At 46.8% G+C, this 20,745-nt stretch overlaps 1 protein-coding gene across 1 annotated transcript in view; it reads left to right on the plus strand.

Moving 5' to 3' along the window:
• Positions 1-20,745, plus strand: part of OCEL1 (occludin/ELL domain containing 1) — a 59,695-nt gene that overhangs the window by 17,857 nt on the left and 21,093 nt on the right. The window contains exons 3-4 of the mRNA XM_085639948.1: positions 3,073-3,263; positions 4,793-4,964. Of these exons, the coding sequence (XP_085496074.1) occupies positions 3,073-3,263; positions 4,793-4,964 (363 nt within the window). The remainder of the gene's footprint in view (positions 1-3,072; positions 3,264-4,792; positions 4,965-20,745) is intronic.

Raw genomic sequence — 20,745 nt, forward strand, 5'->3', positions numbered from 1 at the left:
TGTTATTGTTATATTGGATTTATATCGCGCCCAATCACCTGCAGGTCTCTAGGCGCTCGGAAATCGATGGTAACAACAATAAACTAGGCAACATAGGATGAGAGGCACACTCTGGTCTCAATTACACACAGGATTCTTTTAAACAACAATGTTTTTAGCATCCTTCTAAACCGCAGGAGGTTCCCCTCTTTGCGCAGCACCTCAGGCAGCGTGTTCCATAGCTGAGGAACTAACACAGAGAAGGCTCTACCTCCCTTAGTTAGTAATTTGTAACAGGGGCAGACCAATAGCTGAGAATCTGAGGATCTAAGTGTTCTCACTGGGCTGTACACCTCCAAACGATCTACAATGTAGGCTGGTGCCTGACCGTTAATTGCCTTATGAGCCGTGCATAAGTTCTTAAATTCCACTCGCTCTTTAATGGGGAGCCAGTGCAGGCTATGTAGCAGGGGGAAGGCCTTGGTTCTCCTTGGGAGTCTAAAAATAAGTCGTGCAGCGTCATTCATCACGACCTGCAGTCTGTTAGTCAGAGTTTTAGGTAGGCCGAGATATAAAGCGTTTCCATAGTCTATCCTTAAGATGACCGTTGCTGCTACGATTGAGCGCATCATTGATTGGGAGAGGACAGGGGTTAACTTCCGCAGCTGCCGAATGATATTTGTACAGCTTCCCACCACGGAGGAAATTTGACTGGACATTGAAAGGTCACAATCCAGTTTGATCCCCAAGCTCTTTACATTCGTACTTGATTTTGGGGCGGGGCCTAACTCCGCTGGCCAGTAGAGGTCACTCCAAGGTGAGGCGGTGGATGGAATCACCAATACCTCGGTCTTATCTGGATTAATCTTCAGCAGATTTTCAGTCATCCATTGTACAGTGTACCTCAAGATGTTTTGGGCGTTGAGTTGTGCGGTCCTAGTATTGGCGACACTCAGCAACAGCTGTGTGTCGTCCGCATAGTTAAAGACTCTACAGCCCCTGCTGGCCAGAGATGCAATCAGAGGTTGTAGGTAGAGATTAAATAGGAGTGGGGACAGGGCAGAGCCCTGTGGCACCCCAAATTCCAAGTACCCCACCTCAGATGTTTCATCCCCCAGTTGTATCCTTTGTGTCCTTCCCAAAAGGAAGGATTGCAACCACTTAAAGGCCAAGCCTTTGATCCCAAAGTCATTCAATCTCTCCAAAAGTAAGGCATGACTGACCGTATCGAACGCCACTGATAGATCTAACAAAATCAGGGCGCTCGGTTTCTTACAGTCAGCCATGCCTCTTAATTCATCCAGCACCGAGAGCATCACCAACTCGGTGCTGTGATGAGCTCGGAACCCTGCCTGACGCTCATGGAGTAGATGGTAAGACTCCAGATACAGGGACAGGGACTTTAATACATGTTGTTCCAGTATTTTTGAGAGGAAAGGCAGCTGGGAAATAGGCCTGTAGTTCTTCAATATAGCAGGATCCGCACCAGATTTCTTCAGCAGAGGCCTTACACGTGCCTCCTTGAATTCCACCGGTAGATACCCTATTTCCAAAAATAAGGCTGAGGAACTGACCTAGGACCCAAGGGTGCCATCGGCACCGGTAGGTGCCGATCCGGCTCCGGGTCATCGGGGATAGGAATGGGGTTGGTGCCACTGGTGGTTTCAGGAGTCTTGGTGCAGGGGTCGGCTCCGGGAAAGGTCGCAGTGGCATTGCCGGCAGCAGTATGGATCCACCACTGGATCGATTGGGGGACATCGGGCCAGAGTCGCCTGTGCGGAACCCGATTGAGCCCCCTCTGAGCCTTTGGGGCCTGACTTCTTGAGTTTTTTATGCCTCATACCTGATTGACCCAATGACTTTGAGTAGGAGGAAGAGGACTTAGGACTCCCAGGGTGGTGCCCGGACATTCCTTTCGACCAGGACTGAGAAAGAGACCTCCGGGGCAAACAGCGTGGTGCCGAGCACTGGGCCCCATGCAGCTTTAGGGACCACTCCCTCGAAGCTTTTGGAACCATGGCCCAGCAGTCGGAGCACGACTTCAAGTCGTGGTCCCACCCCAGGCACCAGAGTCAAATTAAGTTTTGATCCGTCACCAACAATGTATTATGGCAGGCACCGCACTGTTTGAATCCAGAAGTCTTCTTTGACAAGTTTGGAAAAAACCTACACACTAAAAATTGTCAACAGAACATTGAACAATGCCTGTCAAAAAGTGACAGAGGGTAGCTCTCTTCATGGATCTGCACTAGCTGACACAGAAGGAAAAGAACTGATGTCAGCGTGCCAAGGTGGTACCTATATAGGTGACAAAGATGTCAACTCCGGCACGGACGATGCTGAGGACATCACGCGGAGCTGACCGATGCCACCTACTAGCGTGCAAGGGTATTGTTCAAACAAATATTTTCTGGATCCAGCCTGATGCCTGGGCTATTCAAAGGTAAGGAATCTGTGGCTAGATGTCTCTATCAGACAAGGTCGGACTGGCCAGCCGGGCAAGCGGGCAATTCCCCGGGAGGCTGGAGCCCCAGGAGGCCGGTATTGACACTTGGAGGCCAGTTTCAGCCTCTAGGAATGATCGTGCTCAATACGGATCGCGGCCGTGACTTGAAAGAGTTGCTCTTGTTCTAGCACACATTAGCACGTCTGTCCATGCAGGCTGAAATGTTAATTTTTGCCAGGGCTGTTTTAAGTTTCCAGTTCGGCCCTGCTATCAAATAATAAGTAACAGAGATTCCAACTGGTAAAATCTGAGGAGGTCTTGACCTTCCTGCAGGCAGAGTATGCACAGCTTGGGCTACACACAGATAAAAAACAGTAATCTAATAGACCTCAATGGAACAGCCCTTTTCGAGAATCATTGCTTGGTGGATTTTATTTTTGCTTATTTTTTCTTGCCTGTGCCAAGACTGACACATTTTCCATTAGCAGGCAGGTATTGAGATTTAGATGCAGCTTGCTGCACAAGAGGCCCAGCAGGTGCCATTTATAAAACCATTCATTCATGCCCTTTCCATTTGCAGAATAATGCTGAATGCATGCGAATGTAATTGTTCTTTCTTACTGTAGTTCTTGTTTTTGATTCCCTAGAGACCGATTCTTATGCAAGAGAAGCCAAAACACATTGCTTTCCAGGATGAGATAACTGCGTCAGGGGGCTTTTCTGGCAAAGTCACCAAAACCATACAGTTTTCTGAGTCTGGGGCTGTGCCGGGATTACTCAATCAGCCGGTCCCCACAGGGCACATCCCAAAGCCACATGTCTTGCCAGACTATGTACTGTAAGTACTCCTCTAGTTTAAAGAACTATTTGGGGTTTGGGAGGTCATCTTCCTCGTTCATCACAATTACAGCTCTGCAGAGCTTTAGGATTGCCATTGTCAGGGCCACTAAGATTGTTCTCTCTTTCTCTCTCTCTCTCTCTCTCTCTGTATGTATATATAAATATATATCTATGTATATATATATGCTCGCAAATCTTCTCAAAACAATGCCGTACACATCCGCCAAACGGGGAGAGTGCAATTCAACGAGGGTGTGAGACCCGCTTACAAATGAAAAGTAAATCCGGGAAAATATGTAAGATTCAAAAAGCCAGAACAAAGCGTGTCAATTTCATGGAATTTTAATGGCAATGCGTTCCAACCCTGCTGGGTCTTCGACACGGCCTACTTACGAAAACACTGTGCTCAATCTCCCTTAAAAATACATTTTGTATAATAATACTATTATTTCTGTGCACTGGCAAGATTTATCATAATATTTCTATGATATATGCACCTATTTTCTGATTTAACTTTCATTTAATTTTAGCCCATGTGTCTAAATGCATAAGCCTGCACTGACAGATCTAGTGCATATTATGCATTTCCTCCCACCTTTCCTGTTTTAGTATTTTTTCTATGTTTAGCACAAAATTTATTGTTTAAGGGAGATTGAGCATAGTGTTTTTGTAATTAGGCCGTGATGAAGACCTGGCAGGGTTGAAACGCGTTGCCATTCAAATTCCATGAAATCGACACGCTGCGTGCAGGCTTTTTGAATCTTCCATATTTTATATATATATATACACACACACACTTGCCACTGTGTGGTTTAGTTACAGTTAGGCTATTTCTTAGGAAGAGCGGTGTTCCATTTGCTAATAACTTTTGGCCCTGTTTAACGAATCTTCACCCAACTTTCAAAAAAAGTTCATCCACATCAGCTCGTTCTTGGAAAGTCTCAGGGTGATCCATCAAGTAGGGGCCCAACATGGAATTTCCCCTTACAATTTCCATAGGGATTTATTAACAGAGCTACAGTCCAAACGGCTGAATGAATTACACTAAGTTTGGCAGAAAGCTAGATTTTTAACGAGAAAGTGTGCTTTTTGTAAATTGGTGTAAATCCGGTCAGTAGTTTTTGAGAAATTAAAGTAAAAAAATGTATGTAAATCTGTACGGTTGGGTTCGCAGGACTGCAGCAGGAGTCCCACCACGGGCACACAACTTCAAACAATAGAGAGGTCTGATTGCCTGAGGCGCTTTTCTGCCCATCAGCCCTCTTGCATTCACAGCTGAACCTTATATTTGAGCAAAACTTGTATGTGCATTATGAATGTACAGTCCTTGTGCTCTGAACATTGTATCATAAACCCAGCAATCTGTGAAAGTGTCTATTGTCCCATTTCCCCTCTAACCTCAAGACATTTTAAGCCTGACCAAAATGTATGATTTTGAAAGGTAGGCCCCACCCTTTTATTAACATTCTTACTGTACATATATCTCTTGCTGTCTTAAGTAACTTTGGGTTTCTGTGGTTTTGGAAGGAAGTACCCTGAGATTTCCTGTCTGGAAGAAAGAGAGAGATACAAAGCGGTGTTTAACGACCAATACTGCGAGTATAAAGAACTATTTGCTGAAGTTCGGGCTACTCTCGCAAAGTTTACAGAACTGGATAGCATGATGGGCAAACTGCCCCGACAGAGTGACAGAGCAAAGGTCAGTATGAGAGTTGTGGACAAAGCCAACATCCACTTGTTTGTAATTTGGAAAAAAGAAACATGTGCTACTGATTCCCATGCTGTTTGATGGTGCCTGTTAGAGAAACTTCCCAACTACTGCTGATGGTGGACTTTGTATATATCAGGGAAGCTTGGCATTCTGCTGATAATGCTGTACTTGTTAGGTCTTGCCCAGCTTTGGCTGTTGGTCTACTTATTGTGTATGTCAGGGAAGTTTGCCATGCTGCGGCTAATACTGCACTTTATATAAGTTAGGGAAGCATGTCCAGCTGCTGCTGATATTGTAACTTTTGGGAATATTAGGGTGGCATGGTAAGCTGCTGCTGCTTCTGCTTTAATTGTTGTGTATGTTAGAGGAGCTTGACCAGCTGCTGCTGATGCTGTACTAGTTATGTGTGTTAGGGAGGCTTGCCCAGCTACTGCTGCTGGTGCGCTTGTTGTGTATGTTAGAGAAGCTTTCTTAGCTGCTACTAATGCTGTACTAGTTATGTGTGTTAGGGAGGCTTGCCCAGCTGCTGCCAATGCTGTACTAGGTATGTGTGTTAGGGAGGCTTGCACAGCTGCTGCTGATGGTGTACTTATGTATGTTATGGAAGTTTGCCCAGCAGCTGCTAAGGCTGTTCTTATGTATGTTAGGGAAGATTGTCCAGCTACTGCTAATGCTGCACTTGTTATGTATGTTAGGGAAACTTGCCCAGCTACTGCTGCTGGTGCACTTGTTGTGTATGTTAGAGAAGCTTTCTTAGCTGCCGCTAATGCTGTACTAATTATGTGTGTTAGGGAGGCTTGCCCAGCTGCTGCTGATGGTGTATTTATGTATGTTATGGAAGTTTGCCCAGCAGCTGCTAATTCTGTTCTTATGTATGTTAGGGAAGATTGTCCAGCTACTGCTAATGCTGTACACACTGTGCACACTACGAAATGCAGTGCACAAACACGAGACCTGAGCCCTCCCCCGCCTCTCCTATTTTTTCTGTACAGCGGTCTCTGCCACATGTGCAGAGATACCAGCATACTTAAGTATACGTCGAGGGAGTGGCTGAAAAATGGGGACTAATTACAACTAAATGGGAGGGGTGCAGGAAAATGTAAGGAGGTGCTTGGGAGGGAAATGCTACCACAAAACACACACCCACAAAAGAATATGACCACTAGGATTCACAAATAGACTTCCAAAGTTACTACAGCCGTAAAAGTGTCAAAAGAAGTGTAAATGCACTCTATCTCTGCCATCTCTCAAGCACCATACACGGCCACTCAAACACACTCCTATAGAAAACAGCGGAGGCATCACAATAAAATAACACCCTCTAGGAACTAATGTTCAATAAATAAAATTAGTTCAACGTTTAGAAAAAATGTAAGAAGTTTTCAACTGAGTAGACTAATTTTAAATAAAAATGCTAGAGTAATTGTTTTCTAATTATTAGTTAACCATTTTAATATTTACAAATGATTTATTTTATACACATTTAATTTGAAATGTTAATGTGCTATAAAAGCAATCGTTTATCTGTAACTCTTGTTCTCTCGTAGGGGAATCCCCATTGAAGTCATAAGCGTTTGAATAGTTCTGCCCACGTGCGGAAACTCCAGAGCACTTCTTCATAGAGTATCTTCTTAAGTGTAGACGTTCACCTTTCTTCAAGAAGGCCTGCAGAAACACTTAAGAAAGAACATAATGTGCAGCCTAGACAACAGGTTACAGTGGAGAAATACTTCAGATTGTACTTACAAAAGGGTTAAAATACCCCTGTGTATGTATAATTTTCAAGTGAAAATTTTAGAAAACAGCTTAAATCTCTTTCACAAACCCTTTTTGTAAAGGTAAAAGATGAAGGATAGCAGGACAGAGTAGCCCCATAGGCTGCCATTATGCGAGTTTTAAACAGTGTCTGCTCCTTTAAGGACTCAGAGACCACCAGTTTCCCATCATGTGGCATTTTTTTGAAGGAATGAGTTACTGAAATGTAAGTCCAATAATTTCCTCTGTTATGTCCACCGGGAAGGCGGGTGATTCGCTTAGGACTTCAATGGATATTCCCCTACGAGAGAACTGGAATTACAGGTAAGAAACTATTCCTTCTCTTGTAGGGGATCTCCATTGATTTTTAATGTTAATGTTAATTGCAATTTATAGAACGCTTAATACCAGCAGGTCTCTAAGCGCTGAGAGAGAACAGACACCGCCAGCCCCCAAGTGAGAGTGTAGCCCCTGATCAGTCTGCGTTATGCCCAGGCCTCAGTGAAGAGGAGGGTCTTCAGTTTTTTCCTATGAGGACAGAGAAGGCTCACCCTCCTTTAGTTGTGTGGTTAAACCGTGGGCAGGCAAATTGGCCTCCCTCGGATGACCGGAGGGTGCAGCCGGGTACGTATTTCCCCAGTCGCTCTTTGATGTATCTTGGGGCCTGTCCATACAGGACCTTGTGGGCGATACAGAGACCCTTGAATCTAGCCCTCTGTTTGATGGGGAGCCAGTGACGTTTTTGCAACAGGGGAGAGGCCGGTGCGCATCTGGGGAGCTTGAATATCAAACACTATCACAAGAGGGGGGACTAGGAACTAGTTTAGAAAAGGAGGGAAGGTCCTGTACCTCTGCTCCTACGACAACATGCTATAACAAAGTGGTAACAGTTCCTAAAGAAAAAGAGGACCAGAACTCTACAACCAAACTATGGTTCTGAGTGACTTGTGAGTGTCTCCAAAAGACGGTTGAGTGTGCTTGAAGTGGGGTAATAGCGCACAGGGATACACTAGGGACTAACGGTTTGCACGAAACATGTCGACCACCACTCATTCTTAGTACACCACACACTTTTGTTCACGGTTTGAGAGCGGTGGGAACACACCAGTCCCTCCCTTTATTTAGTCTGAAGGAGAGTCTCCAAACCCAATTACCTTTTTAATTTACCTCAAGGACCCTTTTTTAAACTTATCTAGGTACCGAGAGGTAATTTTAACTTCACCTGCACCTACTCACTTGGCCCACACACCTACATGCACAACTACGGCACCTCCTAAAAAGATCTCCAACAAAGAGCCCTCTTGTAGGGCCGTGAGGGACTGCAGCGCCACCCCCACGAGGAGCACTGCCAAATGATGATGCTTGACACTCGCAAGAGTGTGTGAGGGCAAAAAAGATATCAGGAGGTCTATCCCCACTTCAAGCACACTCAACCGTCTTTTGGAGACACTCACAAGTCACTCAGTTTGGTTGTAGAGTTCTTGTCCTCTTTTCTTTAGGAACTGTTACCACTTTGTTAGAGCTTGAAGATCAGCCTGGCTGCATCATTTATTGCAACTTGTAGTTTGCCTAGCAATTTTTCCGGTAGCCCAATGTGAAGCACATTGCCATAATCTAGTCGCAAAAGGATCAATGTTGTCCCCACCGTCCGCATGGCAGAAAATGACAGGAGGGGTGATAGTTTCCTTAACTGCCTCAGCAAGCCCACACAGGTCCCGAACACGGTGGCCACTTGGTTGGTCAGTGTGAGTTTGACATCGATTTTAATACCGAGGCTTTTTACAAGTGGGGCTGGAGACGGTGTGTCTCCCAGCTTCTGAGGCCAAAAGTGGTTGGCCCACGGGTTGCTGTGATGGCCGATACTTCAGTTTTACCTGGGTTGACCTTAAGTGAGTTTGCCGTCATCCAGTTGACCACTATCTGAGTGTATCCTGCACAAGTGTGTGGGCTTGTGGGGTGTTGTCAATTTGCAAAATTATTTGCGTATCGTCGGCGTAACTAAACACTTGGCAGTCCATCCGGGCCAAGTCCCTCACCAGCGGTCTGAGATAGATGTTAAACAGAGGCGGAGACAGTGCTGACCCTTGAGGGACTCCACAGGTTATCGACCTCCTGTTGGACACACAGTCACCCATCCAAATTCTTTGGGTATGGTCTGTCAGGAAGGAGGTGATCCATTGGTGTATCGTCCCACAGATACCAATGTCCCTAATTCTTGTCAAGAGTTGACCGTGGTTGACAGTGTCGAACGCCGCCGAGAGATCTAAAAGGACCAGGGCGCACGGTTTCTTGCTGTCTGCTGTGAGCCTGATTTTGTCCAGTACCGACAGCATCTCCAGCTCGGTGCTGTGGTGGGCTCTAAAGCCTGCCTGCGTATCCCCAAGTAGTTGGTATTCTTCTAAAACATTGATAGAGTTTTGAGGACGTGCTGTTCCATTATTTTAGCCAGAAAAGGGAGTTGGGAAATGGGCCTGTAGTTTTTCATGTTGGAGGTGTCTGCTCCCGCCTTTTTGAGTAGGGGGATTACTCTGGCTTCTTTAAAATCCCTGGGGACCTTCCCTGTTTCCAGCGAGAGATTGATCAGGGTGAGGACTTCTTCCTCAATTGCAGGGAGGGCTAGCATGAATATCCTTGGTGGGCATGGGTCTGCGGGTGAGCCAGACTTAATTCTGGTCGCAATGTGGAGCAGAGACTCATGGTCAAGCCTTGGGAAGGAGGTGATCGGTTCTTCCATGTCACTGTGTGGCTCCGCCCGAGCCAAGGTGGGCTGGTTGATGGGGGTTTCTGTATGTCTGTTAGAATGTCTTTTACTTTGTCTTGGAAGAAGGTCAGGAACCTGTTACAGTGTTCCTGGCTGGTGGGAGCTTCTTGCATTTGCTTACGGCTGAGCACCTTCAGAAACCTAAGGTTTCTTTTTGTTTGTTGTCTGCCTCCATAATCCTAGATTAATAGAATTTGACCTTTCTCATAAGGATAGATTTTGTGTAAGTGGTTAGTCTAGTCCTATACTCTATAAGCGCCTGTGTAAGCCCAGTCCCACCAAGAGCGGTCAAAAACAACAAAGGAACGACAATAGGTTCAAATTAAGCAGATAAATTTCTGAAGTAAGCTTGTCCTACTTGAGCGTCTGCTCGAGCATCCAAACCCAAAAGTAATGCTTGGTGAATGTGTGTAGCCGTTTTACAAATCTCCGCTATAGGGACATTCTCATCAAAGTGGCAGTAGCTGTTTTGTCCTTAGTAGAATGGCCTTAGGTATAGTTGACAAGGTCCTGTTGGCCTTTTGATAGCATAAGAGTATGCAAGACACTATCCATTGCGTGATGAATTGTTTGGATATGGCTACACCTGTACAGGCCAGGTCATTATTGATAAACAATTGGTTCTAGCTACGTTTGTCGCATGTCTTATCTAGAAAAAACGTTAAGACCCGAGACCAGAGAATGAAGAGTGCTCTCAATCGGGGTTCAACGGTGTTGAAAGAAGGTTGTCAATTAAATTGTTTGATTAACATGAAAGTCCAAAACTACCCAGGGGAGGAATTTAGAGTGAATCCTCATAACTACCTTGTTAGAGTAGAAGACAGTGTAAGGCTTGTGAGAATGTAACGCCAGGATTTCTCTAACCCTACCAGCTGATGTGATTGCTACGAGGAAAGCGGTTTCCAAGAGAGATGGTGTAGGGATGCCTTATGAATAGGTTCAAAAGGAGCCTGCATGAGATGTGAAAGGACTATGTTAAAGTCCCAGGGAGGGGAAGGGCGCCTCATCGGAGGGAAAACCTTCATTAACCCCTCTAGAAACTCCTTGATCACTGGGATTTTAAAAAAAAGGTTTGAGAAGGACAGTTTCTGTGGGCAGTGAGTGCAGCCAAGTAGAGTCTTATGGAAGTGAATTGCAAGCCAGATTTTGCCAAATGGAGAAGATAGGGAAGAATGACAGCTTCCTGGCAAGTTTTAAGATCTAAGTTCTTGGAGGAACACCAGTGTGAGAAGTTGGCCTGGCATATGCTGGTCACTAGTTATAGTGGCCACCTTGCACCAGTCCAATTCGACTCTTGTGGTAGATAGGTTTAAGACAACCTTTAAAGAAAGCTATCCTAGTGGTAGCTGTGGAGAGCAGCCTTCAGGCTAAGTCTCTGATGAATGTAAAGCAGCTTGTTTTACCTTATAATCTCTGTAATTACCAAATGAAAAGACACCACACAGGTATATATATCAAATATATATGTATTTATTTCTAAATATACTCTACTAATCTCTATGAGATTAGAGCCAGGTAAACATTCAAAAGATCAACAGTTTCAATAAATTAGGCACAAATATGGCTGTAACCCTAGGGGCGTACCAGACCATCTACTAAAAAAATGGTATAACAAACTCGACTTGCAAAATGAAGAGGCCTAGGGCCTTGGGAATCGTGGGGGCTTCCCTTCTGCAGTGTTAGCAGGTAAGTAATCAGCCCACAGGAGACGCGTGCAGTGTCTAAACACACAAGCGGGTTTCCTATACGTTTCAATGGCAAATGTCGCGGTTTGTAATTTACAGTTTTAGGACACTTCGCAAAAGTCAACAAGCAAGCAACTTACAGGGTAAGTATTTCGAGGGCCAACACACACTTGGGCACCGGAGTGCACGAGTTACCTCACCCAGGGAAGCCGGGTGCATAGGTGTCCTTTGGTGTCGGGTCGCGATGCTGTTTTCAATGGAGATCACTGAAGACTTGCTGCTTGTGACGACTGGAGAGGTGTCCGTTTGAATCCGAAGATGGATTGGAGTTGCAGAAGACCTAGAAATTGAGGGGACAGAGTTCAGAGTCACTTGCCAGTGACCGGTGGCCAGCAAGATGGATGACCACAGCTGTCGGGTCTCTTCAGGTCGATGATGGTGTTTTGTCTCTTCGCTCACGAGGTCCAGGAGGGATCGACGATGACCAGCAGCTGGATTCGGGAGGTCCCACAACGTCTGCAGCTGTCGACGGTGTCGGCACCCGGATTGGAGCCAACAAGCCTTGGCAACCGCAAGTCTCGTGTGGAGTGAAGATTGGCAATGGTGCAGACCAGCAAGGTCTGATGGACTTACCCAGCGAGGGTAAGTGAGGGCAGGCCCAGAGCAACCAGGCGAGCCCTTGAAGTTGATGTGGAAGTCTTCAGGCAAGCAACCGCGAAGACACCTTTGCAGGAAAAGTTTAACAACAGCCCACGGTCACTCGGGACGGGGTAGACTGCTGATTTTCGGTACTAGACCTGCTAGGGACTTGGACAACAAATGGTCCAAAGCACAACTTCGTTGGACGTAGATTAGGGCTTGCACTTGAAATCAGTGCACGGTTCGCTGGTATTGCTGTTCCTCGTCACTCGTGGGGTCCAGATGCCACAGCTTCACTGGGGACTCAAAATGGCCGTCGAGAGGTCAGGAAATCCACTTCAGGGGACGCAGGGACGGTAAAGTTTGCAACCGTTGTTGAAGAGTTTTGGTGCCTGCCAAGCAGGGGAGTCACTCCTTGACTCCAAGGGAGATTCTTCCGTCTTCCAGAGATAGTGGAACGTCGAAGGGCCAGGATTCTTCTTAGTAGAGCGTCGTCCAGGTGTAATCTAAGTTGCATTGGCAATGCTTGGTATCTTATAGTGAAAAGATGGGAGGGACTAGCTCTATGACCACTCCTCTAGGAGGGTCAGGGTAGTGGATGGTTACACCCACTTCCCTTTGTCCAGTTTCACGAACCGGTTTGAGCTGCTCTCCCAGTGCAGGACTTCAAAGCACTCTAAGAGTGCACCCACCCAGCTCCAATACACTAAATCCTGTCTGGGAGGTGGTGACACCTCCCTGTGACAGGAAACCCTTTGTTGGGCTCCCTCCACTGCGAGTTTTGGTCAGCAGCAGGAGGGCAGCCCGGTGTCTGTGCTGGTGGCATCCATTTTGTGATGCCAGGGCTCTAGAAGATTTCTACCGTGTAGTACAGTGGGTACATGTCGTCCCCTCTAGAAGGGTGGGATCCTACTCCCACACCAGTTACTGGTGTGGGGGTAGGATTCCAAGTTGTTTGACACCAAACACGACATGTTTTGATGCAGTCATTCCAAAGTTAGCATTTACCGCGAGGTTATAATGCACTTAAGAGTATATGGTTTAACCGCATCCACAAACAGCAGTAGACAATAGACTCTGCTAGCTGCAGAGGGGTCCTGCTCAGGCAGAAGCACCCCCTCACATAGTAAACCAAGCACCCTGCCCTCAGGATTGTTAGGGCCTGCTAGAGGGGTGACTGATTGTGTGTGTATGGTGAGATATAGGAACCTATACCTCAGTGAGGAGTGCTAACACTACCTCACACAGGCTGCAGTAGCAGGCCTGTGGTGTCAGATTGTGAATGCTTCCCAGGGGTGGCATAATACATGCTGCAGCCCCTGGTAGGCCTGTGAAGTACCAATGCCCTAGGTACCTAAGGTACCATATACTAGGGGCTCATAAGGTACGACAGTATCCAATCACTAGTGCATCTAATATGCACACCAATCATTTAAGGGAGTAAGCAGATAGGCTGGGGTCCTGGATAGCAGGATCCCAGCCAGACTAGTCAAAAACCATTCAAACACCAGGAAAAAAGTGGGGGCAACCATACAGTCAGATTCCACCTTCCTACAACCAGATGCAAAATCTCTTCCACTTGAAGGCATATGCTGAACGGGTTAACATCCATTTAGCCTCCTTGAGCATGTTTGTGCATCCTTGTGGCACGTTGCTAGCTCTGGAGCCATGGGATCAAATTTCCAGAGGAGAGATTTAAGTGAACCATCTGACCTCCAAACTTTAGCAGGTCTGGTCAGCATGGCAGCTTGAGATGTGAACGCTGAGACCAGTGAAGTAGGTAGGTGAACCACCATTCATGTGGCGACTCCGGAGCTATCAGGATGAGTCTGGCTCTTGAGTGGGCTATCTTGCAGAGGACTGCAGAGATCAGAGGGATTGGTGGAAAGGAGTAAAAAAATGTGCCTGACCAGTTGATCCATAAGGCATTCCCCAGTGACCTGGATTGGAAGTACCTCGAGGCAAAGTGCTGGCATTTTTTGTTTTCTATGGTGGTGAACAAGTCGATGATTGGAGAGCCCCACAGCCTAAAGATGTCTTGCACTACGTCATAGTGAAGGACCCATTAGTGGTTTTCTTACAGAAACCTGCTGAGGGCGTCTGCCTGCACATTTTGCACACTTGGGAGGTGAGTTGCCATGATCTGCAGGTTTCTGGCTAAGCGCCATCTCCAAATTGTTTGGGCTGGTGAGATAAAGGCCTGCACCTCGTACCCCCTGGTTGTTGAGGTAATACATGGTAGTCGTATTGTCTGTCTGAACAAGGAGAGACAAGTTCTTGAATGATGGGCAAAACGATTTCTGCGCAAGGTGGTCTGCACGGAGATTGATGTGATATGTAATTTCCTTCAGAGACCATGTGCCTTGCATTTGGAGATGATCCATGGGGGCTCCCCTCCCCAGTAACGATGCATCTGTCACTATGGTTTGAGAGGGAGCCTGCTGTTAGAAAAGCATCCCGTGAAGGAGGTTGGTCGGAGAGCACCACCATTGTCAGAGATTGCTTCACATGAGGGGGAGAATGATCTCGTCTTCCAGTTACCTGTTGCCTGGTTCCACTGGTCCTTGAGACATTCCTGAAGAGGACGCATGTGGAGACGTGCATTCAGAGTGAAGATACATGAGGCCAATGCAGCTGAGGAGGGAGGACACTGACCTCACTGTGGGATAAAGGCTTTCATTAGAGAGTGCAAAAACAACAATTGATAGACTTAATGCAGAACAATGTTGTATATTCACCCCAGTACAGAGATCTGGGCCTAAATCCATCGTTTGTTTGCTCACCATGCCATTCCAGTTTGGACCCAGCCATATGCAAATCAGTCTTGACCCTGCGCCCAATGGGAACAGTCCAGCCCGAACTGCCAGGCCAGGTCCTCATATGGCTGTGTCTGAACTGGGGTGGCAAACCGAGCTAAAGAATGATGATGGATTCAACCCAGATCTGTGACTGGAGGTGAGTTTTTGAAAAGTTTCAGCACCTCGTCCATCATCTCCTTGTGTTTGCTTTGTTAGCCCCAAGTTGGCAGGGTATGCCCAGACGTGGGTCCCTTGCTCACTTTGCCACTGGATTTAAGCTAGCCTGGCTGAAGAAGGCTGTTAGCCCGAAACCGGTACCAGGATGCTTGTTTCCGGTCCAGGGAAGACATGGCTTGGCAGTTCGGGCTGGACTGTTCCCATGAGGCACAGGGTCAAGACTGATTTGCATATAGCTGTGTCTGAACTGGGGTGGCAAAGTGAGATAAAGAGTGATGATGGATTCAACCCAGATCTGTGATTGGGGTTGAGTGTTTGAAAAGTTTCAGCACTCCGTCCATCCTCTCCTTGTGTTTGCTTCATTAGAGAGTGGCATTTCCGATTGATTGATGAACGTCCTTCCTCCGAAGGAGACATTATTGCCAGCACTGTGTCGAAGGGGGCTCCTAAGTCTGAATCGGAGTGGAGATTGATCTGTGGTGGTTGATGTGAAGGCCCACCCTTAGGAGGACATTGCATGTCCAGTTATAATCCCGATGGACTTCTTGTGAAGTTAAAGCCTTGATTAACCAATCGTCTAGATAGGGATAGACAAAGATACCGTGCCTCCTGAGAGGAGCAGCACTTGCCTTGCACTTGGAGAAAGTCCTGGGAGCTGGCTTGAGGCCAAATGGAAGGAACTGGTTTTGATAGTAGCCCTGCCCCACTACAAATGTCAAGAACGTGCAGTGTTTCTTGGTGATGGGTACATGAAAATATGCATCTTGGAGGTCTATGGAACAGGGCCAATCCTCCTGATGCATTTGGGGATCGATCTGATGCAAAGCTACCAACCAAAAACCTTCTTGTCAAATCTATTTATTGGCTACTTTCAAGTTGAGTTTGTTCTTGTCTTTTTTCTTCACCAGAAAATATCTGGAGTAGATGCCTGTACCTCGTTGTTTGTGGGGGATGACCTCCACCACCTGCTTCTGTAACAAGATGCTGACTTCTTCCCTAAGCATGTACAGATGATGGTTGGATGGTTTGGGTGGGATGGGCGGGGGAGGACTGATGAATCTGAGACAATAGCCATTTTGAACAATATTCAGAACCCAGGTGTCTTTTGTGAATTTTTGCCACTCTGCCAGAAAGTTTGAGATGCTTCCCCTTACCAGAGTGGAGGAAGGGAAGATTTGAGGCTTGGCACCTGTTGTGTGTTTACCGACCTTGGGTGGGCTGTTGCTGCTGGTATGGTCGCTTCTCTTGTGGCTGCTGGCTACTCTGGTACCAATGAGGGGTTTGAACCCTCTAAAGGTAAAACCCGAGTTGGTAAGGCCTTTGCTCATTTGGTCTTTCTAGGCGACAGCCTCAAGAATCTCCATTTTCGACTTCAAGCGAGCCATCTCATCATCGGTGAGGCTGCCAAAGAGGGTATACTCCGAAAAAGGAAGATTTAAAAATCCTTTGCTGCGACTCTGATTTAAGATATGTGAGACAGAGCTATGATGCCACCTTAAGGCAATCCCATGACAATATTAATGTGGTGCTAACAAGGAGTCTGCTGCGGAGCTGGTGACTTGGTTGCACTCCATAAGACCTTTGTTAACAATCTCTACTAAGTCTCCTCTTCTGTCTTTCGGAAGATCTTCCGCAAATTGCTGAATAGAGTCCCAGACTGCTTTATCATATCTACCCAGGTGGGCAGTAGCACTGGCGACTTTTATGGTGATGGTGGTGGTGTAGGAGGCAGAGAAGGAGGAGGAGGTGGAGAGTCCGGTAGTACTATCAGAGAGGAGGGGGAGTAGTCCCTCGAACACTCCAAATCAAGTGACAAATTGTGTCCTCAAGATTGAGATTGATTTCAACAACGACAGCCGTTGACAACTTGAGGTTGACCTTCTCTTCCTCGGATGACTCGCCATCAAACTGCTCAGCGTCGATGGATCACCCCGCCTCAATACACTCCACAACGTCGATCTTACAGAGCACATCGATGGCGCATGAGTTCTACCTTCTCTGTGTCCATCTGTACCGTAACTGGTGCTCATGTAAAATGCTCTGATACCTTTGAGTCGAGTTTGTGTTATATATAAACCTCTAAAAAAAAAAGCTCCCTCAATGTCGACAGGGAAAGATGTAATTTTCAGGCTGGCACCCTGTTTCCCACTTTTACACCTCCCTCATAGTTAGATGTAAGAGCCCTGGTAGAAGACTGACCCTGTCCTAGCTCTCTGGTCTGACCTTGAGACTGGAATTGCTGTCTGCGCTGTTCTTCCATGCCATGAAGGCACATTTTCTCACTCTCTCAGGGTGCGACATGATCACTTTTTGCAGCATTGGCACTGGAACATCTGTAAATGGAAGGCAGAGTATACAGACATTGTGAGGATCTGATTTGGCCTTCTTCCTCCCACAGGAAGGGCACTTATCAAACAGAGAAGTATAATAAATGGCAAAATGACTCAAAATTTTGTCAGAAACGGCTTACAAGAGTGAGGGGATGATGAAAGGTGTCAAGTGAATCAGAGAAAACAAAATTCCACAGGTGAATTTTGAAGAAAAAAAGCCTAAAAGGCGGAGCTCAATGCTCCAGGATCTAGTCACCAGGTGCTGGAAAAAAGAACTGAAGCAACTGCCACCTGCTAGGCATGATGGGATACTGGTGGTTCTTAAAGGCACAGATGCTGTTCTAAACTCACATACTGGCAGCCTATTGAGCAACTCTGTCCTGCTATCCTTCTCCTGAAACCTTTATGAAAAGGGCTAGTGACAAACATGTAAGCTGTTTTATAACATTTTAAGTAGAATCTGAAGTACTTCTCCCCTGTAGCCTGTTTTCTAGGCTGCACATTATGTTCTTTCTTAAGTGTTTCTGCAGGCCTTCCTGAAGAAAAGCGAACGTCTACACTTAAGAAGATATTCTATGAAGAAGAGCTCTGGGATTCCCGCATGTGAGTGGAACTATTCAAATGCTTATGACTAGCAACAGAGATCCCCTACGAGAGAATGTAATTTATTATTTCCAGGTAGATAATAAATATTTGAAATAATTTACATTTATATTATACTTTAAAATATTTGTATTGGTTTAAAAAAAAAAACAACATAACTAAATGTCTCTTTGCTGGAGCAGTAAATGGACTGCCTTCCTTAGTCACTAGAACCCTGCTGAAGAACATATCCATGGTATTTCCTACCCCACCACGTAAAAAGTCCCTGAACCGAGACCACTGTCTCCATCCCTCCATGTCCTCCTTTCTCACCCACACACCATTCCCGTGGACCCATCTTCGCCTATGCCACAGCCATACTCTTAACACCCTGCTTGACTCCACCTTACCTCTCTCTCTGCCATATTTTTATTTCCAATCGGCAGAATGGCAGGCCTTTAATGGACGCAACTTTCTGCAGACTGGAAAACGTTTTCAAGGTCCCTTTTGATGGCCTTGTTGCTTTTAGTTGCATTAGCCCTGTCTACGAGCTAAAGCTTTTTATAGCCGGACCTAAAATGGGCTTTTACACTAGGAAGTCGAACCAAAAATAAATAGAGAAAATCAGGAAGCCTCACCCACTATGCTGGCTTTGAAGCAGATCCAGAGAAAGCAATCAAAGGAAGGGGCCCTTGTAGAACTCCATTGAGTGAGCCTGAACAGGGGTGCGCTGTGACCTCATCGGCTTCCCTTTCCTGCTCCTGGTGGGCCAGGAGGAAATCGGGGCTTCAGCAATGTGCCTTCACTCTCAAGTGCCTAGAAGATGTCCTTTTCAGAGAAGGACTGGCCTACAGGGTAATGGAGAGTACTCCCGCAGGAAGGCCATGAGAACTGGGATCCAGTTGGTTCCATGTTGGGTATAACCAGACAGGGTCACATGTCGGGTATAGCCAGACGAGCAACTGGCTGCCCCAGCATGACACTTTTAAGAGGCACAAAATTGTTGGTGATTCTACCTATACTCTTTTAGGCAGGCCACATCTGGTCCCACTCTCCTATTTAGGATTGTATGGCCACTAGGCTATATCTCCTCTCACTTGGCAAAATCTCCTTTACCCATGCCATCTCTCATCCACTCCTCCTCCCACTAGGGCCCATCATGTTCCACTGAGCCATGCACACTTCCGCCAGTGCTTAATTTGTGCAGAAAATAAGTGCCAGGGCTCTCCTGAGGAGGCCATTGCATCTGTCACAGGCGCAAATGTTGACAGTTTAGTGCCAGTGCCGACCACTGGAAACCACTGGCTCAAATTAAGCACAGACTTCCCACCAAAGGGCATGTCCTCCCACATGGCCATTCCTACATTACATTTTTTTTTTTTACCATAGACTGTCAGCCACTGCGTGCATTAACAAACATTTACAAAGCCAAAAGGTCTGGTGTTGGAAAGCCTATATATTTTTTTATTTACTTCTTCAAACATATGTGGTAGGCATTAAAAGTTTCAGTAATAACAATTACAAATGATGCCATCTAAAGGTGGTGTGCATGTTTTTTAAAGAACAGTAACAAATTACCCGTTGCAAAAATGCATTAAAAAAAATGAAAACAAAAATGAAAGCAGAGATTGGCCCACCAGCCCTGCCACCGACGTGGACTACTTTTAAAACTGAAATGCATGCACAAGTGCTTAAAAAATGATGTTACAATGAAGAGAGTCATTGGCACATTGGGCTGACCCATCGCTCCACAGCAGAAACAAAATGTGAAGGACACTTGTACAGACCAATATATGAAGAGGCCACCCACGGAGAGTTTGGGCGCGGCCAACCCCAATGCACGTGGCCGAAGGCCTGGAGGTCAAGCCCTGCCACCATCCCTGGTGAACAGAGTCATGCACAGCGGGGCATGTGCGCATAAAGGTTTGGGCACAGGGTCTTGGCCAGAGGACAGGCCCCGAGACCAACCCCTTAGAACATTGTCAAAGGGAGTGAACTGAAGGCGTTCTCTGGCTGCAGATAATGGGCGCAGAAGCTGGCTGGAGGCCAGGCCCTTCCGTCAATCACGGTTCACAAAGCCAAAGGCTTGTGAGCAGCTGTGGTTTGCTGCCAACAGAGAATCGGACGCAGCGCCTGCAGGCCATGCTCTGTGGCTATCCATGGTACACATGTCCTTCAGCAGTGCGCAGCAAGGGTGAATTGCATATGGAGTGTTGTGCTTACAGGCTGGCCGGAGGTCATCCCCTCCACCTGACCAACCCCTGCACATGGCCAAAGGCTGAGCGCTGTGGGGGATGGCCGCCTGAAATGGGTGGGGCAGGACCTGACTTGAAGGCAGGCCCTGTGGGCAATCCCCACCACTGCATAGGGCAAAGGCCGTGCACAGCTAGGCCTGCAGGTCACCATTTGTAATCCTAGAGGTCATGTGTAACCTGCAGGGCACTGTTTCTAATCCTTGAAATTTTGAGTAATCTGCAGGCAACCTAATCTGAGGCCATTGATTCTAATCCTACCTGTCGTGTAGACCTGAGGAAAGGCACATGGGTAGATGGAGAATCATCACACAGGCCTGGGCTGCTACAGGGTTTAATGAGAGGGGAAATGCAGTGTTTGCAGGTGAGAGGGTGCGCTGTGTGTGTGGGCAGGGGGCGGATGTCGAAGTGAAGGTGATGCAAGGAAGTACAAGCAGGAGAGAGTGAAAAGAGGGCACTGAAGAAGGAGATGAGACTTGAGCTGCACATAGAGGATTTCAGATGTGTGGAGGGACAAAACAACTGAGGATGGGGCAGGAGGGGATTTAACACCATAGTGTGCCACCATTGACATCAAGTGGTGCTCCATGACAAAGTGGGGCTGCCATTGGTCTCAGTGACTTCAGACTCTGGCCCTGGCCACACTCTTCACATTATTGATGTTCACCACCCTTGTTAGTGTGTATTTAAAGTCCCCGTGGCATTGGCAGGGGATCCGTCACTAATGTAGTGGCAGGGCCTAGCCACTAGTGCGCCCTTGCCACTCTGCAATCACACCCGCTGACACAAT

Source organism: Triturus cristatus, chromosome 12 (genome assembly GCF_964204655.1).
Source record: "Triturus cristatus chromosome 12, aTriCri1.1, whole genome shotgun sequence".
NCBI classification, from domain to species: Eukaryota; Metazoa; Chordata; class Amphibia; order Caudata; family Salamandridae; genus Triturus; species Triturus cristatus.